The following is a 24,225-nucleotide window of genomic DNA, read 5'->3' as shown; positions in this document are numbered from 1 at the left end:
TCATACTACCTAAATTGTATGCATTTCCTGTTTAAGGAATTTGGATGGTCAAACCTTGCGGAGCCACATGGTTGAGGTTTAGAGAAGATCACAGTAAAAGTGGTTCCATGAGGTCTGTTCAAGTATTCAATACCAGAGGAAGAGACCAGAGGGAGACACAGACTTGGAAGTATAAGAAATTTAGTACATGGATAAAGCTGTAAGATTGCTTTTCATTAGTTTTTTTGTCTGTTTGTTTTTTAGCCATGATAGGTGCAACGCTCTAAAGAAAGCAATGTCACTCAGCATGTTGATGGGTCCATCACATCCCCAGTTTTTATCAAAATTTTAATTTGGTCAGTACTTTACTTTCTGATGAAATGCTTTAGTACTATTGTTATTCCCATCAGCCTCAGCTGTACTGTGTGTTTAGTGCTAATTAACAAATGTTTGCATGCTAACACACTAAACCAGCATGGTAAATATTAAACCTCCTTAACATAATGGTAATACATAGTTCATTTTTTAAAGTATTCACGAGTCACATTAAGAACAATTCATATTTATTTTTCTTTTTGAAAACATGACCAACCAGAAAAAAACCAGAAAATCCAAGTTGGGTTATCAAAAAAAAAAAACACAACATAAAAACAACTTTAAGTACAAAATAAACTCTGGAGTGTTATTTTCACATATTGTAACATCAGTTTTGTTTCATATGTGACCTGCTTTTTAATCTCAATAATTCCTTTTGAGATACAACAAGTTCAGGTAAACTTTGAGGACTCTCCTGTACAACTTGACCTACCTACTTTAGGTAAGAAGTGAGTGACTCTATGGTCAGAAATAAGGGAATGTACACTGGGGAAATTTGTTTTCATAATTCCCAATTAAACTAACACTCACGACTACAGGCTCACAGTTTATAGCAAAATACTTTTTCTAATGCCTCTTAAAAAGTGACTTATGTTTGAATGATAAATTGTCTCAACTGACATACATGATGACAATTTTGACCCAAATATTCTTTATAAATGGACCAACTAAAATAGCTTTAACAGAGATAATTACTCCACAGTGTAGATTAATATGAATTTAGTTGTTCCATTCCTTGACAGACTGAGAGCTGTTGCAAATGTAATTTTTCTCATTAGTATTTTTTTTACATGCTGTTTTGTTTAAATACTGAAATAAAATCTTGAGCAGTTGGTTTCCTGTAAGCAGATTCACTTAATTAACAAGTTTTGTCAAGTGCATTAAACGGTCCATTTAATAGAATCTAGAAATTAATATTAAGACTAATACGTCACATTTTAAAATTAATTCTATTTAATCTGATTAAGTCCATCTTAATCAATTAGTCTACTCTGAGAGATCTATTTCACACTGCTGAAAAAAGTATTAAGGATGTAGACTAGTAGTCTATGTTAGCCACCAGAACCAGTTACACCAGTCAGCTCCTATGAATAAAATTGGCCAAGAGTCACTCAAACTATTTAACACTGTAAAATGACTAAATATTGTAATATTAATTGACATAACTGTCAATTGGAGTGAAACAACAACAAAAAAAAGTACTTTTACTCCATCATAACTTTGGAATAATGTTTGATCACTGCGTCAGTTATTTTGTTCATTCAAAAGTCAATTTGCTGCTGTGTTGCCTTACAGCACGATTCTATTGATTAAAAATCAAATAGAACCAAATTAATCCATTCAGTTCTATGGAGAGCCGTTTCCTCAGTCTATCCAATAAGATCTGGATTGACTGAGTTCATTAGTGGTGACTCCCTCCAGCTTGGTGTGCGCCATGTAGAGCACATGTACAGCACATGTAGAGGTCACATGATGTGGTCTCCTTAACTTTAATTCTGAGAAGACAAAACATGAACAAGTATGAAAAGAAACACATTTATATACAGAAAAAAAATTCAGTTTATTACAAGCAGAATAAAAATGCATAACAAACAGCGAAATTTCAGTAAATCTCACCTCTTTTTTGACATTTGATGGTGGCGGAGAAACTGGTGGACTAAATTAGAAGAGAAAAAAAATGTATTACAAATCCAATTATGGTTCACAGCACTGTTTCAGCTCAACCAACAGACCCCCCATGACCTGACTGAGAGCCCCTTTGTACACTGTGTGATAACTGCATCACACATTATGTGAGATGAGTCTGATAAAGTATTTTTTACAAGCTGTGTCTGTTTGATATCAATTTTTAGCACTGTGATTGGTTCAAACTGATTTGTTTGAAGACGTGGGGCATAGCAGCAGTCACATTTGGTCCTAAATTTCTTTTTTCTTTTTTTAATGACAGAGTCTGTCTTCGGTGGCAAAATCTCTAACTTTATTTTTGGTGGATTTCATTTCTCTCCACATTTTCAATTTTCATTTGTAACGGCCCACAATGGCACAATTGTGGTCTGCTAACTGATGTTTTGAATAGTGTGATTTCAATGACATTAAATTGGCAAGCAGTTATCTACAACCACCTGCAATGATCTTAAAAGATTAATAATCTATCGTTCAGTGAAACTTTTTTGAATAACACTGCATTTAAGAATAATTCACATTTTACACTGGTTTGAAATTGTGTTGCACCCTGTGGGATAATAATTTACTAGAGTTACAATCTGTGCTTCTACTGTCCAAACATCATCAACAAGCATCATATGTCAGCGGGGACCCCCCTCCTGCCCCCCTTTGTTAACGATGTAAACTGTATGTAACATTGACTGAGCAGATTACAACAAAGAGATGAACTCTCTTTGATGCAACTCCCACAAACCACTTTCCTCTCAGGCAGTTATTTACAGCCTTCATCACTGCCTGCGCTGGGAGGACGGGACCTTAACTTGGACCATCCAAGCAAATCATGAGAGACCAGATGTGTGTGTTTATACCTCTCATTATGTCATCAGTGGGGGGAGCCTTCCTCAGCCAAAAATGTGAGAGTGTGTGTGTGAACTAATGTGAACTCTTTATAACATTTATTGATTTAATTAAAATGTGATTGTTTATGGCTGTTACTAATTATATCGTTCTAATCATAAAGAAAAAGGACAAAGACAAAGAAAATGGCTTTTACATACCTGCCAGTTTGTCTAGAAGCGTTCTCAAAAAACTTTGTTTTAGAGGCAACACTGCAGAAAAAGAAAGATGACCGTCATGTTGGTATTGTAGAAACATATGATTCATATTGTTCATATTTGAAATCTATTAATAGAATTCTTCATCAAATCCTTCATGATGCAGCAATCAGACTTTTATAATTCCCGTCAATTTCTGTTTTTTGGAGCAGCCGCGGCCTTTTTTAACTGCAGAGATTTTATAATGTCACACCAGGAAAAGCACAAGTGTAACTAATACATCAATGTAGGTTCTTCACTTCATGTTATTATACATGCTGGCTCACTGTCACCGCTTACACCTGTGCTTTTTCTGTTATCTTTACTTTTCCTGTTTCCTGTGAACTATCTCTCCATCTACTTGATGGATGAATAAATCCTGCAGTGTTTGCTGATCCCCTGACTTTTCCTCCAGTGCCACCAGCAGGTCAAACTTTTCTCTTATTCAGTGAACTATCTCACCATCTATTTAATGGATTGGCAATAAATCCTACTGTCTTTGGTGATCCTCTGACTTTTCCTCTAGTGCCAACATCAGGTCAAAATTTAATCCTGCCAAATACTTTGGTTTAAGACACTAAAATGCTGTGTAGAGCTGAGGAGAAGAACAGAGTCGGGTGATAATCCTTTGCAGATTCATCACTATTAGCGACCCCCTTCACATACAGGTAGTCTTGTTAATATAAGAATACTGATTATAGCTGTCACCTCGGCTGCTCTTGGCTTCTATACTCACCATGATCCACTTCATCCCAAAGGCAATTCAATCAGCTGTGCAGTCCACTGGAATAAACTAATCCTGTCGTGCCCCTGAAAGCACCCTGAGATGATGTAATGTCTCAAAACGACATAATGATGACACCATCACCTCTGGCCTATACTGTTTATAAGGTGGATGAGGTTTCACTGTGTTCATGACAAATTGTGACACTGATATCTGTATGATGTAGACCTGCAATGATTTGTTGATTAATCAATTATTTGTTCGACAGAAAATGAATCGCCAACTATTTTGATAATCAATTAATTGTTAAAAACATTTGTTTAGCTTCTCAAATGTCATTTTAAGACATAACCCTTGACACTGGGAAATGACAACAGGCATTTTCACCATTTTATAAACAAAACAACTAATTGATTAATCAAGACAATAATTTGCAAATTAATCAATAATGAGAATAATCGTTGGTTGCAGCCTTAATATGATGCAACAGTCGCTGTGAGCGAACAAAATGTGTATTTTTTGATCAGACAGTGTAGACTATCAAAGTTATTAATGCCTTGTGGGCTGCTCATTTGGAGACATTGGACTTTGAACGCCTGGCACCATTTCAAGGTTGCATAAATTATGAGATTTATTGTTTTTAATTAAAACTACAGAAACAGAAGTTGAATATTTATTGGACCTTACGACCCTGCCTATACTAAAAGTATCTCTAATAACAGACTTTTGTATCTCACTTACTAGGATGTTGCTGTGCCATCGCTGCTGGCTGAACTCTGGGTCTTTTGTACAGAGGGGTGTCTGGAGGGGGGCTCAGGAGGCCTGACTGGAGGTCTACAAATGGCAGGTTTCTCTGTTGACCTCATTCTGTTCAGACCATCACAATCTCCTGAAAAACCATACAAATAAAAAAAGCTTCAAGAAACGGTGCATAGGAACAAGCAGTAAAAGTGTAGATGGGAAAATGAATGACTTGAGGCTGTGATGGGTTAAAATGTTAGAAAACAGGTTTTGAAATCTGCAACCAAGTTCTTAATCTTGACCACTTCATCATCCACCATAAATGCCTGCACAACACTTGATTATCCGCTGATGACTAATTTCTGGGTAATACTGTTAAATTGAGCAAGCTAAAAGCAAGCCTTTATATACTTTAAAAAAATAATTTTTTAAACCAAATACAGATTAATTATTTCCAGAGGCACATTTATAAAGAAAGGATACAGTACAGCAGTTGGACATGTTGCAGCACATGCTATAAAGAGCAATGTATTACTGGCACCACCATTACCACAACAAAAAACAATAATCAATTAATAAATTAGTAGGAAAGAAGACTGATTTTGGCTAATTAGATTTCAAGACCTGGTTGAGAAAAAAAATCCTCATCTCATGTTCTCAAATATCTGACCATCACAATTTAGTTTTTCATATTACACCAAATCCCTTCGTCTTTACATTTTAAATCCTATAAACCAGAAAGAAATGTTTTTTTGCTCAACAGAGGCAAACTCAGTTGTAGATAAACAAGTATTTAAGGAAGTTTCAGCTACATTTATCTATCTTTTCATATAAACACAGACAGCTTGTCGTACCTTCTCTATTGGCTGATGTGCCTTTTGGAGGCGGTCTTCTGCTCTGGAAAGATGGTACCCGGCTCACATAGACTCCAGACTCCCCATTTGCCCCTGAAGAAGAATCTGGCCTTTGCTTTGTATCATCTATCTTTCCGACGTCAGAGTCTGAATGTCTGTCCTGACGGTTTGCTGGTCTGGGTAGTAACGCTTGTCTCGGAGGAGGTTCTCTTGGAACGAGCGGAGCACAGCTTACAGGTTTCGTCCGCTGCAGGGGAACAGGATTCGCTGAGACTTCCCTATCCGCAATAGAGCTGTCATTCTGGCCATCTGTTACAAAGCAACAACATGACAGTTAATGCATAGTATTGATGACTTGGAGTGGACTCAACAGCCAGAACTAAACATTGACATAAAGGAAGTGATGTTGTTCTTCCCATCTAAGAACAGTAACTTTAGGCTTCAGGAACATGTAAATGTTTTCTTCGATGATGTTCAACTGCAAAATAAAACAATCATGCAAAGTACAGTAAAAATGTTAAATGTTGAATTAAAGTTAAATTGGTAATACAACCACTGGCACAAATCACTCAAATTATTTGCTAATGAATTCAACACACAGTCCAAGGTTTGGATTAATCATAGAGAGCTGCTTATTTGACTATACAAAGTAGTAAGTTGGTAAATATCACACAACACAGGGAGGACGAGCTGCAGGTGCTCCAAATTTCTCTGCCACAGTGAATGAGAGGATGGAGTCACATTCACTTAATGAGGGGTTCAGACAGACAGACAGAAATTACATGATTTAGCCTGAGGCACTGAAAAAAAGACTAATGTGAGATAAGAAATGTATAGTACATAAGTTTATTTGTACTTGAAATCAAATAAAATAACACCAAAGGAATGTTGCAATAAAGGATAAGGCAGCAAATAAAGAAAGAAAAAGATTTGATTTGACATTCGTTGAGAAACAAATTAATATTTACATGTTTAGGAATATCTAATAACTGTTTGGAGTATTCAATGGACACACACACCAAATCCAAATTTCTGTACCTCAGACAGTGTTAAGAAATGACCCTGCAGATGTGTTGTTGTGCAGGTCTTCTTTTTCAAAACATTCAAAATAATCTACTGTACATGAAACACAGACAGGATGGCATTATGATGAGGGTGACGATGACAATCAGGCCAAGAGAGGCTAATAATTACTCTCTGCGTGTTGGAAGTGGTCGTGAGTAAGAGCTTGGTAAACGCGAGGTGGCCGCTTGGAGATTGTGATGGGTTGACGCTTTCTCGGGGTGATCCGAGGAGGAGGGACAGGTGGGGCGGTGCTGTCCTCTGGCATGTAACTGAAGATCTGTAATCACGAATCACAACAAATGTTACAATAGCGCTTGGTTCAGCTATTTCAGCTGCATACAGCCTGTAACTTATATAATAAATGAATAATAAATTAAATGATATACATGAGAAAGAGCAGAAAAAAAAGACCAAAAACAATAAAACAATTCAATAAATGGACTAAGTACAAATACCTAATGAGTGACCTAATGAATAGACCTATGATAAACAAATGACTCTGCTACACAAAATCACATGAAGAACTATTAAAGGAAAAGTTTGATATTTTGGGAAACTCACTTATTCCCTTTTTTTGCAGATTTACATAAGATGTACCACTCACACTACACACTAGCGTCTGTACGCTAAGTATGAAGCTACTGCCAGCAGGTGGCTAACTTAGCTTAGCATAAAGACTGGAAACAGGTGGGGAAAAGCTAGCCTGACTGTCCAAAGTAACACAATTTGCCTACCAGCACTAAAGGTCAGTAAATAACACATATCTCATTTGTTTAATCTCAAAATCAAAAACCTGTCAATCAGTCTACCTCTGCTGGTTGCCTGGCAACTGGATCTGGCCATGAAATAGTCCAGCACATAACCCAGCATAAAACTACAAATTGTCATTTTTTTGTGCAGATTAAACAAGTGAGATATAACATGTTAGTTAGTGAGATTTAGTGGCGCTAGTACGCAGATTTTGTCACCTTCGGACAGAGCCAGGCTAGCTGTTTCCCTCTGTGTCCAGTCTTTATGCTAATCTAAGTTAGCCTGCTGTTGACAGTAGCTTCTTACTTAGCATACAGACATGTGAGTGGTATCAGTGTTCTAACGTAACTTTTGACAAAAAAAAGGGAATAAGCAAGTTTCCCAAAATTTTTCCTTTAATTCTTCTTTTAATTCTTTGTGCTAAGACAAGTTAGCCGGCTGCTGGCGTTATCAACCTGAACTTGTGACTCTCCCAAAATATTTCCCAAAATATCCCATCAGACCACACAAAGTTTACGTCCTCTGAAATCGTACCTTTTTGTGGTCCTCAATCAGAATCTCAACTACAATATTTTGGAACTTGATGTCCAACATGGCCGCCACGGTCTCCTCCTTTGCTCTCATCAGCGTGGGTCCAAAGATAACAGCCATGTTTGAAGGAGTCATTAGGTTTTCTTCACTGTGGCTGCACACACTGTCAATGAATATCAAATTGGCTTGAATAAAATGTAACTAAACTGTTGATACAGGCAGTAACACATGATCTCAGCTCATTTTACAAAGACAGCATGGGGTCCTGTAACCTGTGTATGGAAGGTGAGGTGTTTAATAATGTGAGAAAGCAGTTTGAGAGCAGTGAAAACAGTAAATCACAACAAAGTGTGTTAGCACTTACTTGACCAAGTGTTTAATAAGCATCTCCAGCATCTCCCGATTCTTCTCCGGAAGTTTGTAGGTAAGTGAGTGAATTTCACTTAGTCGAACGTCAAGATTATCTGACTCTGTTAGACAAAGAAAATATCTATGTTAAGTAATGAAGGAGTTTCAAAGAACAGCAGACATAAAGGTTATGCAATATGGACAGTTGATCTGTAGACCAAAATCATAAACATGTTGTTGAAGTTCTCTACAAATGAAAGAAAATACCAGCTTGAGAATAAAAATCCCTGATATTTCTTTACAAGTAAATACTGCAAGTAAGGAAAGAACATGTTTTCACTGCTACGACATGTGACCAATAAAAAAAGTCTCCAAAACAAAAAAAGCCGTATAATGCAACTAATGAATGTCATTTTCCAGGAAACTGAAGCCACCAGTTGTCTTAAAGACCAGTTGTAACATCTTGACAGAATGAGGCTGATGCTATTAAACTCTTTGTCTTTGTTTGACAGGAAAAAAACCAAACAAAAAAACGGAGGACTCAGATTTACTGTGTCTTACATATAAGTGTCTTCCAGACTGATCTACTGTTATGTGTTAAACTGCTGGACCTGCAGCCTGTCCAGAGTTAATGTACAAATGCCTCTTGTGTACCTTTTGCATTCAAGTCATAATTACAACCCAAATTATCTGAAAAGATTATCTGAAATTTGTGTCTTTTGAGCCTCTACTATGAAAAGTCAATATTCAAGCTACAACTGTACACAGACGGTATTGTGTTGATTTTATATTTCTTCTCATCTTTGCAAAAAGAAATTATGCTGACTTTTAGAAGTGCATGTACATGTGCATGCAATGAAGAGATATCATTTTTTACTATTACCTGCTAAAAGGTGAGAACAAGTTTGAACCACAAAAGCAATCTTCCTCATTAACATTTTTTAAGATGATGTTTGAGGGAAACAGCAGGTCTACATTCAAGATGAGGGTTTAAAAAGGAGGCACACATAATGCATGACCTCCCCAGTCTTAGAGCAGCTTACTTGCAGCACACATGAGGTCTCTGTGCAGACTGTAGGTCATCAGTGGTTCAGACAGGCTCCTGAAAATAAATACAGACTCGTAAACATGTACTGTACAAGATCGTGATGCAATATAACTCACAACATCAAACACAAGGAGGACATCAAGCAGCACTCTTCGTTACAGAGTTACACGAGAAAGCACTCTCTGTCAAGGCTGCATTTGTTAATTTAATGATAGCAAATAGTTTTTTAAAACATGAATCTGGATCCAGGTCTACAAATATTGATATGCAATCATGGAGATTTTTGGAAAATACTGAAATCCTTGGATTAGGGTTTTCTACATGGATGAATTGTGCAAAATTTTATGTGACTCATTCTCGAGACCAATTACATTTTCTTTAATTATTAATTAAAGTTATATTGTAATTTAATTTAAATTTATATTGAAAGTAAAGTAAAGAACTGACATTCAGATTTGATGATTATAAAAATGTAAGTTAAGAGCAGCCAGTGCCAGTGTACAGTGTTTTTTCCAGTTTTTTTCTGTCACTTACTCACATCTATGTCCATTCACACACAAACACACCTTAGATAAAACTTCAATGCACTTGTGATGGTTTTAATGTCCCAGTCACTGCTGTGGAGATCCACATCTCCAGCGTGTGAGGGGTCTATGAAAGAACAAACCAAAACAAACAAAATATTCAGTGTCGTTTGTGTTAAATCCTACATAAACAAAACTGAAAATCACTTCAAATTAGTATCTTGACTGATCAAAGTAACTGATTGACAATAATTAAACTTAAACTCTAATTTTAAGCTCTGTTCTTTGTCTCCAGCAACTCTTGATGGAAATACCTGGCTCTTGAATGCTCCACTATGTTCACCAGCTAGTTGCTAACTTTGCCTTTGCCTTTGTCGATTGAGCTGAAGGGAACAGCAGAGTTAAGTGTTGATTCACTGGGTTTGTCACTACAAGCAACCCCGTTTACATTACACAAAGTCATTTGATGCATTGTTGTCATAAAAATAATGATTGCAGGCACTTTAAGGCAGATCCCTCCAGAACGGCTGCACTATGAGTCAGCGACCTGCTGATATTTCCTCATCACTTGCACACTGGAGCGTCACAACAGCTGCAGAACCTGTTATGTTGTGCCGTCAGGTAGGTAAGCCCGACCGAGAAAAACATAGTTAATGGGCAGATAAGGTGCGGGTTCATAAGCTTATTTCCTTACCAAAGAAGGCATTTAAAAGCTTCTGCACTTGGATGTTGCTGCCAACTGTTCTGTAAACTCCTTCTTGTGCGACTCCTGGAAAGAGGAAAGGGGGAGGTAAAAAAGAAAGGGAGTGTACTCTGGACAAATACAGAGCAATGGAAATGTACCACATGCTTCTCTTCAGAGGCTGCATGAGCTGAAATTAAGATACAGATGTTCTTTCCTGATTGTAAACGCTTGATTTCACTACTTAGTTCGAGGCTGAACAATGTTCCATGCTTGGATCATGAATCAAATTACATGTTATGACTTGAGTACTTAATTCCATCCATGTAAGATAAACTGCTGGAGAAAAACATTGTGACTTTCAGATTATAAGGTTACATCTGCGTTCAAGACAAGTTTGAAGTATGAGCTTTAAAGTTTTCAGCATGCATGGAGAGAAGGAGCTTTGTTAGAGACATAATAGTAATAAAAGATCTTAACAGTGCAGGATAAGCATGTGATGATTTAACTCTAAACAGTCTGAAAAAGACTATTATTTCAGACAACTACTTGTAATGAAACACAACTGTTTCCTTGAGGGTGCATGTGGCTGGCAGGAATGGCATCAAAATGTAACCTATGACTCAACTACTCCCCCTTAAGGGCAAGTTAGCAAACTAACAGAAGTAAAGATATTCTGGTATAAAACTCAAGAGACTCTTCACCTTTTGTTTCAACATAGTTGATGCACTTTCGCACAAACTTGAATCCAATCTCGTTCAGTTCCACTGTGAAAGTAAAAAAGGCAAAAACAATGAGCATATTTAACAGCACTCATTTAAAGGTCAAACTTCTGAGTGTTAAAACATGAATACAGATACATTCCGAAACACAAGATGCAATTTCATTACATTAACATCACGACTTCAGACTTTTGAGGGTAATGATGACTGACTTACTTTCAGCTTGCTTGTGAATTGGGGAATGATAGATCTGAAATGAAAAAAAATGTCAAAGGAAAGTGAAGACTGATATATGGAAAAATCTACACCTGGCCTTCGATATGTCAGTGTGATTAATGAGCACGGCTTTCTTCAAACTGAAAAAATGAGAGGAAAAAAAAAGACGTGATGATGGCAAAAGGGAAACTAACCTCCTGAACACACTGAGAGCTTCCAGTATGGTTTATTGGAATATTAGAGCCATTTTCCAGTTAAAAGCTGAACTTATGAGCAGTCTCAAGTTACAAATAATAATGAAACTGAGAGAAAAAAGTATCAGGGGGAAACTAACAATAATTTAGTTTCTCTTCTGAGAAATTTGACAAAACTTGATATTAAAACCAGTGTGTTTGCAATAGAAAATACAGGCATAGTTACCAGTATATCACACCTAAAACATCCAACTCAGGGACGAGTCAGACACTGTCAGATGTGGTGGGTTTTATATCAAAGCTTTGTCTAATCCTTTCCCCAAAATAACAGATCTTTCTCAGTCAGCTGTCCTCCCCACTAATGGACGTCAGAGGTCATGGTCAGCTACAGAGCAGCTGCAGACAGAAGAGACTTGTTTAAGGACTCTACAGGGCGAATGTTTGTTGTCACACATGGTTAGTGTGAAATTTCACCGTTACACGCTATTAGTTTTTATTTAGAACAACTGTGAGTAGAGCTACTAATTTATTCATCATATCTGTCTGTCAGAGTGTGTATGTAGTTTTGTTTTGAGAGAAAATTATTCAGATTCTGAATCGATCTACTGACGCAGAGATAATGAAGATACCATTCGAGAAAGGAATTACAGTGAAAACTGAACTTTATTTCCAATGTTTGTTTTCCTTGCAGTAGCTAAAAAGCCACTGTGCCAAAATGTCCAATTGCTGAGTCCAATTGTCCAATTGATAGTTTGGAAAGGCACATGAAAGCATTTTTCTCTTTGTCCTACATTTTAATGCCAAATAGTTTTAACATATTAAGTTTCAGTGGAAAGTGCGCAAAGGGGGGCCTTGAAATGATCTGTAAGTGTTGAATCACATTTGTCATTTTGGCACACAGGTTCATGATATCAACCACTTCTTGGTTTGGAGATGTGACAAATTTGCCTAAACAAAGATTTGTGGGTGTGCTAAATAATCAGGACTGTAATAGACCAGCTGGCTGACTTTAGAGACTAGTGTCAGCTTGTCTCCAAAGCTCATGAGGATGGGTTTTTTTTTAAATGGGCACAGGACCACTGAAATTATGGCCAATGTGTGTCTACTCTAAGTCAATACATGTATGACGGGAGGAAAATGGTACCACCATACTACCAGTAGAAGGAAATCATTATGCTTTCAGAGCAAAATTCTGGGCTCAAGAGACTTACAATAAGTTAGCCGAGTATAAGGAAGTTTCAAAAGACAAAGTGCAGAAACATCTATGGTTTGAAGTGATAACAGTATGCAGAGAAATACACTGAGTTTCATAAAGCCAACAGACTCAATGTAGCAAAAGCTCAGAGGCAGTAACACAGTGCATTGGATCTTCAGAATATTTGGACAAAGTGGGTAGAAAAGCTCACGTGAAATTTTCATGGTATACAAAAGTCACTGAGGAAGTTGCACAAGAAGAGGGTACTGAAAAATGTGCCTTCTGTTATTTTCACATCCTGTGGCAGTGACAGTGTATTTGTTTTGTCCACAACTGAGGAGGTCCTCTCACCATTAAACCACATATTCTAGACCATCTGATGTGAAAGAGATCTGACAAGAAGTGCAGAGAAAGCAAAACTGAAAAGAAAATATTGTTTATAGCTACGACCAAAAGAGGAAATAACAATGTCTTAAATTTTGCAAATGAAGCAGTTTGCAATTCAATCGCCACGAAACTGCTGAAAACAGAGACAGACCACAGGAGCAGTAAAGTCTGCAGATCAAACAGTTTACAGGGAGGTCTTGAGCTATAACATTCAGTTACCATTAACACCTAAACATGACTATAAAAGTCAAAAAAAAAAAAAAAAATCACAAATAGTGTGAATTCAGCCATGCCGTAAAGGGCTATTATTAAGAATAACCAGGTGCCATCATTTGGTCGTACACTGATGTAATAATGTACCAAGCAAGCTTCATTTAATCTTTCACACATCTGTGATCAGCCGTGCCAACAACCTGCAGCGCTGAACAAATGTCACATGTGAGCTGTCGTCTGCCTTGTATGGTGGATAAAAAAAAAACCAAACATGATAGTCATGATAGTGTTTCCTTAAAAAAAATATATAAATACCCTTTAAAACAACACGCTACTTTACAAATAGTTTTTTTTTTCTCTCCATGGTTCAGCAGATTGATTTTGTAAAGATACAAGCACATTTAATTAGGTGTAATCCAATTAAGAAGCTGCAAATGACATCAACCTTGACAACTGTAGCTTCTTACAAGAATAAAAAAGTTTTTAGATTTAGCAACATGCCAACATTTATGGAGATTTTATAAAAAAAACTGGTTTGGATGGACTCTGATATGCAGATTGGAAACGGAAGCTAGTGTCAGCAATTGTGTGTCCATGCTGTAGCCGTGTCAGCCCCGTTACTGTGGCGACTGACTCCATATCACACTGCAAATCTTTTGGCAGTAACTTTCTCAGGAAAAATCATATCTAGTAGAGGAACAATCCTAGATTAGAAAAAAATAAACTCACAGGCTCTTTTCCATCCATGGCCTCCATCCACAACTTCCTGTCTCCTTCCGAAAGAGCCTGGAAAGTGACGGGGGTGTTTCTATGGAAACAGTAAGAAATGCCATTTAAGAGGCAAAGGTTGCAATTATTCAGTCTGAAAAATGCACTGCTACAGTATCAAACCACTGTGAACATTCAGCTTTTTTTTCATGCTTTTACATATCAAGAATCACATACATCTTTCAAGCAAAACAGGGTGGACAAAATAACAAGAACACCACAAAAAGAAGAATGATTTTGAATGAACTTTGATTAAATCTTATGTGGCCGTGATGGAAGTAGCAAATGAATTATGCATGCGGAGATGATGAAAATCCATTGTTGTAGTCTGTCTACTGCAGAAGCAACAGAGTCTTGTGCCAAATATTACAGCTTGTAGGCTACTGAATCAATTGTTAACTAAAACAACTGTGCTGCAAGTTTAAAGCTCTTTTTGGCAACTGCACCAATCAACCAACTACAAAAACTTTTAAAAACTCTTATAAAATAACTTTTCTATCCACTTTAACAGTTACACAGATAACCCTGATATCTCACGGAGCCATCCATTTTTGGCAAAGAAGATCCAAAAGTGTTTCTATGCTTTCATGTGTTGGTGTTTTAACGCTTTTCTTGATGTGTTTCGAAGTATGTCTGAATTAGACACCTGAAATGGCCAAACCATTAGTTCATCTACACTGTCCTGCTCCATTACTGGAGCAAACTAGGAAGGTCAAAGGTCAGGGTCAGGTACTGGGAGCACACTTTGCCTTCAAACATCTTGAGCTGACATGAGTATCTTCTGTATTAGACGGCACTGCCACCTTGAGTCTGTCAAACAGCAGATTCCCCATGTTGTTCACTTCACACACTGGCACAAATGAGTTGCTCAACATGCAGAGACGCTTTCAAGCACTTAATGCATAATTCAAGCTATTTTTAAACCTTTCAAAACACCCTGTTGACATTCAAGCATTTCCACAGATTTCAAGTAACAAACCCTGAATACGACAAAGCAGCCTATGGCTCAAGTGTCTTTTAAAAAGCTTCTTGTTCTGAGCAGCCTGCTCAAGGTATATAAATATGAGCTTGTTGTGTTCCTTTCCCTGAAATCGCTGGGTTTGCCATCTGTTTCCAGCACCAGCCCCGTTGCTTAGGGATTGTTTGGGCTACAGTCCATTTAGCCCTCACGCTATGTCCTTGTAAACCACCTGTTCACCTCGCCGCCTGAACCTGTTTATCCCACAAGGCTTTTGTATTGCCTCATCTCACAGTCTCTCAGATTTGTTTGTGCTAACCTCTCGATAGTTTCCACGTCAAAGCAAAAGCGCTTGTCTATGGATTCAGTCTTCCGGCGGATGCAGGATTTCAGTGTCAGCTGCGTAGGGCCCTGCAGGGAGAGAGGTAAAATTGGAAAGTGGTCGGCTATGTGTGAGGGAGACGACAAATGTTGGGCAAGCAGTCTGAGGATATAAACTGCCTATAGATACTGTGGATGTCAAAGTATTACAGGAACAGGATATGTAGTAATAATAATGAGTAGTAATAATAACATATTTCTTTTCAGTGGAGCACCTGTTTAGTTGTAGGTTTCTGTTCACAAGGTACCATGACCAACAGTCTCCCCTCCTTGTGATACTTGCAATAGTATTTTACCCATGACACACCCAAAGCCCCTGTTTGACGAAAGAAAAGAAAACAGGACGGGCCTTGTCAGAACTGGCAACAGGGGGAATTCAAGCAAGCTTGTACAAGTATCAAGCTTCCTAAGAACACTTACACTTCTCCTGGCAGAACAGATAACCCTCCATCGGCAGAAGACTGTGCATTTTACTGATCTGGGAAGGGTGTTTCATTCTTTTCATCAGCTCCTCCATCTCCTCGCGAGTGCTCTCATAGTGGTTCCTTGTCTGCAAGCAGAACCACAGCAATTTAGTATCATAAGGACATTAAATCTTGCTAATGGCATCATATGTTGCCAGTAACACTTACGTTCTGCAAGCTGAGCTGCAGCTCTTGTTTGTAAGGCATGAAGTCCTGAGTCATCTCCACTGTCAGGTTATTGAGCGTTAAAATGCTGTGAAGAAATGCCAGCACCTGTCCAACCAAAGCATGAATTACATACTTAAGAAGAACAGTCGAGACCAGTCAAAACAACAGAGCCACTGCCATAAAGAATGCCTACAGTGATTTTTCGTAGCCTGTCATCAAGCTTTTCCTCTAAAGTGTTCTGTGTGTTTCCTAAATCTCTTGTTACATGAGTGCGGTAGCAAAGAGGAAGAGTGGGACACCACAGACAGCACTCACAGGCTCCACTACATCAAACTTCTTCCTGTCCTGCACCTGATGGATCTGGTACACATACTCCACTGAGGATTCGTAGAAGTTCACTCGCTCTTTGTCTAGGAGTTCATCAGCCTGCAGTGAAAAAATAACATTTTAAAAAGCAGCAAGTGACACTGTCAATTCTACATTTTGCCATATGATTAATGCAAAATACTTGTCGTACTTCACCCGACCTCTTGAAGTTGGCTCTCTTTCTTCTTGGCAGAAAGATTCAGGTGTTTGTCCAACTGGGAGTAATATTTTTCACTCTCTTTCTCAAACTTCTTTTTCTTTTCCTGCAGGACAGATGTGTTAATTGTGAAAATTAGAAATTATGGTATCATTGAATCAAGATTTTTTTTTTTTATCTGGCATAGCTTGACTGAAAGACAAAAAGTGCTTAGAAAAGTATGGTGTTCTTTCACTCGATTCATAACCTGCTCTCAGAAATAATGAAATAAATATAAGAAGACCTCAGAAATAAAAGAATTCTAACTACAATATACTGACCAGGACATTTTACAGTTGAACTCTTTCGAGCTCTTTGGTGGACAACTACAGTATTTAAGGGAGATACTGTTTCTAAATTACCTCTTATTAATTATCAAACAACATGTATTCTGATACAAATATATCTTGAGTAAGCTAATATCGACCAATAACTGAGCTGACAAGTCTGAACAGTCAGCTAAAGTAATGGATAAACAGCTAAAATAGTTAGCTAAAATTAATAGAGTTTAAATACTTAGATAAAAGTAATAAACAGCTAAAATAGTTAGCTAAAATTAATAAACAGTTGAAATAGTTCACTAAAAGTAATAAGCAGTAAAATAGTTAGCAAAAAGTAAGGAATAAAGTGTTGAAATAGTTAGCTAAAGGTAATGGATAAACATCTAAAATAGTTAGCTAACAGTAATAAACAGTTAACATAGTTAGCTTATAGTAATAAAAAGTATAAGCAGTTAGCTAAAAGTAATAAATAAACAGTTAAAACTGTTAGCTACAAGTAATGGATAGACAGTTAAAATAGTTCAACTTCTGCCACAAGTGGTAGCAGTACAAATGCAAACTTGACAAAACCAAAAGCAGCCTAAAAAAAATAGTTAAAGAGCACTCAGTTTAAAATCAATGCATTAATGAACACATTTGAAACATTTGGAGTTATATCTGACATGGCAGTAGGAGTACATCATATAAAAACAGGTTAGTCTAGCTCTAGTAAGTTTTATTTCTTTCACTGTTCTCATAATCTAAACAAAGATTTCTTTCTTAGAGCAATCAAAAGATATTTTACATAAGTTTTACTTTGAAACCATTTTTCAGAACATATACTTTTAATATGAATGTCTTTTCAAAGTCATCTGGACCTGCATATTTCATTTATATTTCAATTCCATTTTCATATATCATAATTATTTATGGATCATGGCACATCCCTACTCTAAACAGAGCGCAACCAGTGCAACGCCTGAATGTCACACTGAACAATCAAGGTGATATTTCACCGAGTTTCCTGATAATGACTTCATGAGCAAAATATAATGATGGAGAAGGAGTGCACAGGAAGGTCACCTTTGGAAAAACATGTGCTGATCTCAGTTGGAAAACTACTTGACTAAGATTTCATTGTTCTTAAATGTGAATGTTTCACACAAACACACAAGTGGACAGATTTGAGGAAGTAGCTCATAACATCCTGTTTCGTCTGTGTTAGTAGCTCAGGAAGGGATGCATGTTGTACAATCATTTGATTTCCAATGCACAGAAACAAATCAAACGATACTCAATGAAGTAGAACAGTGCTTCCTGTGCTGACTCCTGAATTTGACTTCTTTGGTTCAAAGGAATAAGCCATAAATCACTTATAGAGCAGAGGAACCAGTAAAAACACTCACTTTTGTTATTCCTATTTGCTCCTTCCTGAACTTCTCCAACGGCTTGATGAGCAGATCAGAGGCGTTTTGTACCTGGACAGTAAAATATGGAGCAGCTATTACTGTGGTACAATTCAAAATGCACACACACACACACACACACACACACACACACACACACACACACACACACACACACACACACACACACACACACACACACACACACACACACTGTATTTACCACATGTGAAACACACCCTTTAACACAGTGTCTTTGTATATAAATTGTACATCTTTGTGAGACAGAAATACGTTTTAAAAAGTTTGGAAATAAATATTTTGTGAGTGACTGTATTTTTCCTAACTGGTCCCAGCATACGCAGCTCTTTCACACCATCGCAAGCATCATTTACCAGATGACCTCTGGTTTTAAAATTAGATCTGTATCCAGAAAACCCAGTCCAACAGGAACTGCTGCTAACTCATAACATACAGTATAATGCCATGACTCGATTCCTGAGGCTCAAGGCCTAAGGATGAAAAGATTAGATTGTGTCTGAGTTTTAGAAAGAGATATTTAGATATTCTGTATTATTAACAGTACATTAACATGTGTGAATAACAGCTGCAGGTGATACTAAGAGATAAAACGAGAATGAAAATGTGTCAAAAAGAAACAAAGACAATATGGAACCATTAACAAAAGGGAACAAGAGAATGGATAGAGGAACTGAAAGCAGAATAATTAACAGAATTTCCCATAGCAGTTCTACATGAGGCAACACATAAACTCATAGAGTATCTAGGTGTGTGGATGTGTCTTGTGAAATCAAATGAACATAATTCAATTGACAGACACGGATGGATGGAATATCTACTTTAACTAAAAAGGAGTCAAATTTGCATCAAAACAAAACGAAAGTAAAAACTTGCAGGCGTTTGCTCATCTTATCAGAATGTTCCAAAAAAGCTTTTCCGGCAGGGTGAGTTAATGTGCTTTATTATATCTAATGAGAGTCAAACAGGATGCAGAGTCAGGTTGAAGGAAGTTGATAACCCTACCAACATCATTCTGTCATCTTCCACTTCCTGCAGGAGTCCAGCGAACTCCTGGAACGACTGAGCTGAGGAAGAAAACACAAAGATGGAGAGAAGAATGAAGACTTTGCGTGCTCTTGACTGTGTGACACAATAAATGCACTTTGAAAGACTTAAAAAAAAAAGCAGCACAACACTCTTCTTCCAAACGTGCATTAATATAGGTTTCTCTAGGTTGATGATGATAATATTTCCAGCTATTTTTCTTTTATACACACGTTCACTTGTGTGTCATGAAGCTTTAAAGACAGAAGCTTGTTTTTCCAAACCATTTTTTTTCCTGTTTAACCACATTCAACTTGTGAGGAATTACCAAGCAGCTGCCAAAAATGTTCCTCTCCACTGAGGTCAAGTAGGGGAAGTATCTTTTGTATGCAATACTAGTGATGTAGTCTTTACTCTGACAGTGACATTTTCCATATTGTATTATAAACAGAAACTCCCGCTGTAGTGAAGTCCTCTTAAAGTCTGTTTATCATCATGACTTTAATAGCCGGTAAATATAAAGTGTGTGTTTAGTGTCTGTATTATCTTACCAATGTTGATCTCATCATCTGTCAGGGAGTCACCGATGAAATCGAACTGGAACATACTGAGAGTTTGGGAAAACTTCTGAACTGCCAAAGAATAGCCTATAATAAACAAGATTTAGTTCTTTAAAAACATTTGAACGGAGCTCTAAATTCCTGAAATAAACAATTGCTCTTTTTCGAATTTAACCTAACTCTCAATATTTAAATACAACTGAAGATAATTGTTAAAGTTCTGAGTGTTTTTCTATTTTCCCTGGTAGGAAAATCTAAAGCATATATAAGACCTCCTTGGCCGGGTTCAGCAGCACAGCAGCAGCCAGTATGTAATCTATGCAATATATTTTCCCTGCTAAGTCTGGCTTTTATTATCAACACATAACAGCGACTGTTAGATCAATACTTTGAAGCATTTTTGCCTGAGAAACTTGGCTAACAGATCGAGTATCGTATTTAAAATCCCTCCTGTAAATCTCTCCTTCCGTAATATTATCTATGTCAAATTTTCAACCATTTCATGTTTTTTCCCCTCAACCAATTATGTGTCCCATTTTATCTGTTTACTGTATTTTGGATTCTTGCTTTCGTGCATTTTAAGAAGCTTTTTGTATACTAACAAGCCTTTGGCAGATAAATGCATATTTCACAACCTTTGCAGCTGGAGATCAGTGTTTAAATTGAAGATGTGCTACAGTAAATCACAGTGCAGCTTTATCATTAGGAAGTGAGATAAAAATGCGACTTTTGTGAATATGTCTTGGTGCAGTTGACCCCAACGACAGAAACTCGTGACTTCTGGCTATTATCTGCCTCTGCAGCACTATTACAGTACCTACAATGATGGTTTCTGTCTCCGAGGTGAAAAGCTTGTCGCTGGTGATTTGACCAGCAGAATGAGTCAAACAAAACAAACAGTGTCCCCCTCTTAATGGGTGCCACACTGACCCAAATAGTATATGCATCTACTGTACTGTATGCTGTCATTGGCTCTGGTCCATACTATCAGCTGGACTGGTCGCACAGTAAAACCAGCAGCAGCAGAGAGATGACTCAGAGAAGAGAAGTGGAAAAAGCAACAGATTACAACATATGCTCAGATGCACATCCTGCAAAAAAGAAGACAGCTGTTGTGCAGTTTGGAAACAAACAGAACCAGTCATGCAGCACATCTGCACCAGGATCCATGGCTGTTTGGTCTTCTCCCAGGGGAGCACTAGCACCTCCCTGAATATGCCTCTCCCACCCCCACACACACACACATTGATGCTATAGGCCCTCACACAGGCCCCAATGATGCTCAACCTCTGTCAACTCATCCCATTTACATGCAAAGTGCAAACACTATTACTAACGTGAAGACTTGTGAGATTCAGATCATGCTTACCTTTGATTGCAGTGATTACACTGTTGCCATCTTTTATCAACTCTTTGAGAAATTTGCTGGATCTCTCCAGCTCTTGTTCATAACACTTGAGAGTCTCCCTGAATTCCGGACTGTCCAGATAGCACTCACTAAACTCCAGAGGCGGATGCCCCATCTTCTGGACGACTGGCTTTTGGACAATAGAGACACTGGATTTGTTTTAGTGAGCCACGCAGCCTACGCTCGTCTACAGCACACTGGTCATTTCTGCTGCACACACTCATCTGTTGAGAGAAGGAGAAACCATGGTGTCCGTGGGAGCCTGCGGCGGCCGCTGGTCACATACGAAGTGGACCAAACACCGAAGAAAGCTCGACTTGAAGTCACTTTCACGATTTCCTCGTCTGACGCGCTGTTTACACTAATTTAATTGTATCCTGGTCCTCGTTGCCACTTTTTCCTTGTTGCAGAGACGTGATTAGAAGAGCGGCGAGAATCCCCTTGGACGCGTCCCATTCCGAGATGTTTCACACTTCCATTAATCCTCCTCCGCTTCTTTATCTCGATTTAAAAACAAAAGTTGTTTGCCAAAGTCAACAACACGCTCTCAACTCACTGAGAAGCCGTTAAAAAAGTGATTTGTTTCTATCAGAAATATTATTCACATTCTTAAGTCCCATATCTGTCCGTATAGCGTAAGACAAAGCCGAACGGGACGTAACCAGCTGGCTACGGACCCTCCAAAAAAACTTCCCCTTTTCCACACCCAGGAGGTTCTTAAAGGGGCCGCAGCACAGACACAAATTGTGTGGACGCTGCTGCTTTCAAAGGCTGTTGGTAATTCTTAAATATAATGTAATTCCTATCTAATTGTGCTCTCATAAATGGGCCAAAACAAATCGGTAATAACTACCAGAAAAATGGTATTTAAGAGATAATAATAACCTAATGTTGATATTTATTTACAATAATAAGTATGTATACAGATATTAGAGATAGATGGATAGATTATTTAGGTATGTAGATTGGTATCTTGTCTCTTATTCAATATCAAATAACCTTTATAATAAAATGTATACACGTTGCATATTTATTTTAAAAAAGGGAGGTTATAATGTGCTTCATATTTAGCTTATATAGCAGATACAGTCAAAAAAAAACTTTCTATATGACATATTTTAAATGGGGGCAGTGGTGCACTAAAGCAATGGCTCCCACACTGGGGGTTTGAGAAGCCGATCTGTGGACAGTAGGCTTGATAAATGAGGTGCCCTTTCAACCCTCAATTGCTCCAGTTTCAATTAGTTTCATTCAGTCAGGCTGTGGTTGTAACTGAGTGAAAGTGAACACCACATTTCTGAAAAGGAGAACAACGCTCAGCAAAACTTCCGTGCATAAATAACATATTACAACATACTGTAGCATCGTGTGTTGGAGACAAATCATTTTAAATTCAAAGCAGCTCACAATACAGACACACCTGCATGGACGTGTTACGTGTAGACTCATGAACATATCACGAGAATCATGTGATTATTGCACAGTGAGACAGCTCACACCTGCATGTGACTGGGTGTGTTCCTGCGATCAAGATTATGTACCACAATATGACCTGTCCTTGTTGCACAGGCAGCCTCACCAAACTTAGCTCACAATGCACAACTACAGTAATCCTGCAAGACATCTAGACCTGTATGATGCAGACATTAATCTAAAACTATGACATATAAAACTGAAATTTACTGGTGAGACTATTGGAGGTGTAAAAAATACAACGTTTCAGGCAGACATTCAAGTACTTTCACTCTCACTAGAAAACTGAATTCACTGTAGTTTCACCTCTGCAAAGCAGTAATTTCTGATATGCTGCAATAACTGATAATGACCTCCAGATGTCATCCTTCAGACTGAACTGAACCAAGAGAGGATTGTCCTGCAAAAAACACACAGAGACACACACACACACACACACACATAATTTTAAATTATGTATTTGAATCCACCAACTACATTACAAGTGCACAAATTTCAGTCAGTCAGTCAAACATGCCCAGGGCCTGCCAAAGATCACTATCACTTATATTCACGTAGCTCACCGACTTTTGCAATCAGGGACTGATACAGAAGAAGCTTCATGCACATACAGGTCAAAAACACAGCTCATCACTAGGATTAAAGTTTCTTTTCAGCCTTCAATCACAAAAACAACATTAGGAGTGCTAGATATGTTACAGAACAGGTTATGAGAGATATCAAATCTTGCTGGGATCACACAGGAATGTTTGTACATAATTACATGTCTTGGGAACACCCATCTGACAACAGCAGCAATTAAATCAACAGTAAAGTCATGACGTGCAGTACAGATCCCTCACAGCCATTCAAAATATGTGCATCAGTGAAGGTCCTTAGTACTGTTTGTAGCACATTGCATAGATTGTTTAGATTGATTTGAAGCACATGACAGATTGGCACCATATACATTTGGATGAATTAACATGATACAGGAAATAATTCACAAAGTTGTGGGGTTGAATGTTTTTTCTTAAGATTGATGACATTGTAGTTGCCTCTCAGCTGCTACTGTGAAGGAAAACACACTTAGTTTGAGTAGTTTGGTTACTTAAGCATGATGAATGATGTTTTCATTATTGTGTCCCCCTATACTGTGGTGTTGGTCGAGGTCAGTGACAGTGGCAGGCTATCTAAGGCCAATTTCTATTATTTACATACTGCCTGTGGTCCAAAGTATTTGTATTGAGAACCATGTCTGACATTTAAGAATGTGTTTGTAATTGGTGAAATAAACATCTGTTGTTTTTTTTTGCACCTCACCTCTGACTTAAACATCCTGCATTTAAAGTTGAGCCGCTACACGCTCAGAATGCATCAAACAGTGCAGATGGTTGTTTACAGTGTGCCATAAAGCAACATTATACACACTAACACACTTAGGATTGATTTCCATTACTTCCCTG

General features: G+C 37.8%; 1 protein-coding gene across 1 annotated transcript; it reads right to left on the bottom strand.

The window, feature by feature from the left end:
• Positions 1-525: 525 nt before the first annotated feature.
• On the bottom strand, positions 526-21,965 carry LOC121910206 (oligophrenin-1-like). Its single transcript, XM_042431297.1, has 24 exons — positions 21,269-21,965; positions 19,891-19,986; positions 19,319-19,380; positions 18,275-18,346; positions 16,574-16,675; positions 16,362-16,472; positions 16,047-16,151; positions 15,835-15,964; positions 15,630-15,730; positions 15,353-15,444; positions 14,037-14,115; positions 11,319-11,352; positions 11,085-11,147; positions 10,393-10,467; positions 9,741-9,825; positions 9,170-9,228; positions 8,143-8,248; positions 7,782-7,941; positions 6,627-6,774; positions 5,433-5,741; positions 4,579-4,726; positions 3,078-3,128; positions 1,972-2,011; positions 526-1,850 (listed from the first exon to the last, which is right to left on the bottom strand). The coding sequence occupies exons 1-24, from the start codon at positions 21,420-21,422 to the stop codon at positions 1,845-1,847; spliced, it is 2,388 nt and encodes a 795-aa protein (XP_042287231.1). The 5' UTR covers positions 21,423-21,965; the 3' UTR covers positions 526-1,844.
• Positions 21,966-24,225: the final 2,260 nt, after the last annotated feature.

Source organism: Thunnus maccoyii, chromosome 13 (genome assembly GCF_910596095.1).
Source record: "Thunnus maccoyii chromosome 13, fThuMac1.1, whole genome shotgun sequence".
Taxonomy (NCBI): domain Eukaryota; kingdom Metazoa; phylum Chordata; class Actinopteri; order Scombriformes; family Scombridae; genus Thunnus; species Thunnus maccoyii.
The sequence above is the reverse complement of the archived record's forward strand: the minus strand, read 5'-3'. Positions and strand labels throughout refer to the sequence as shown.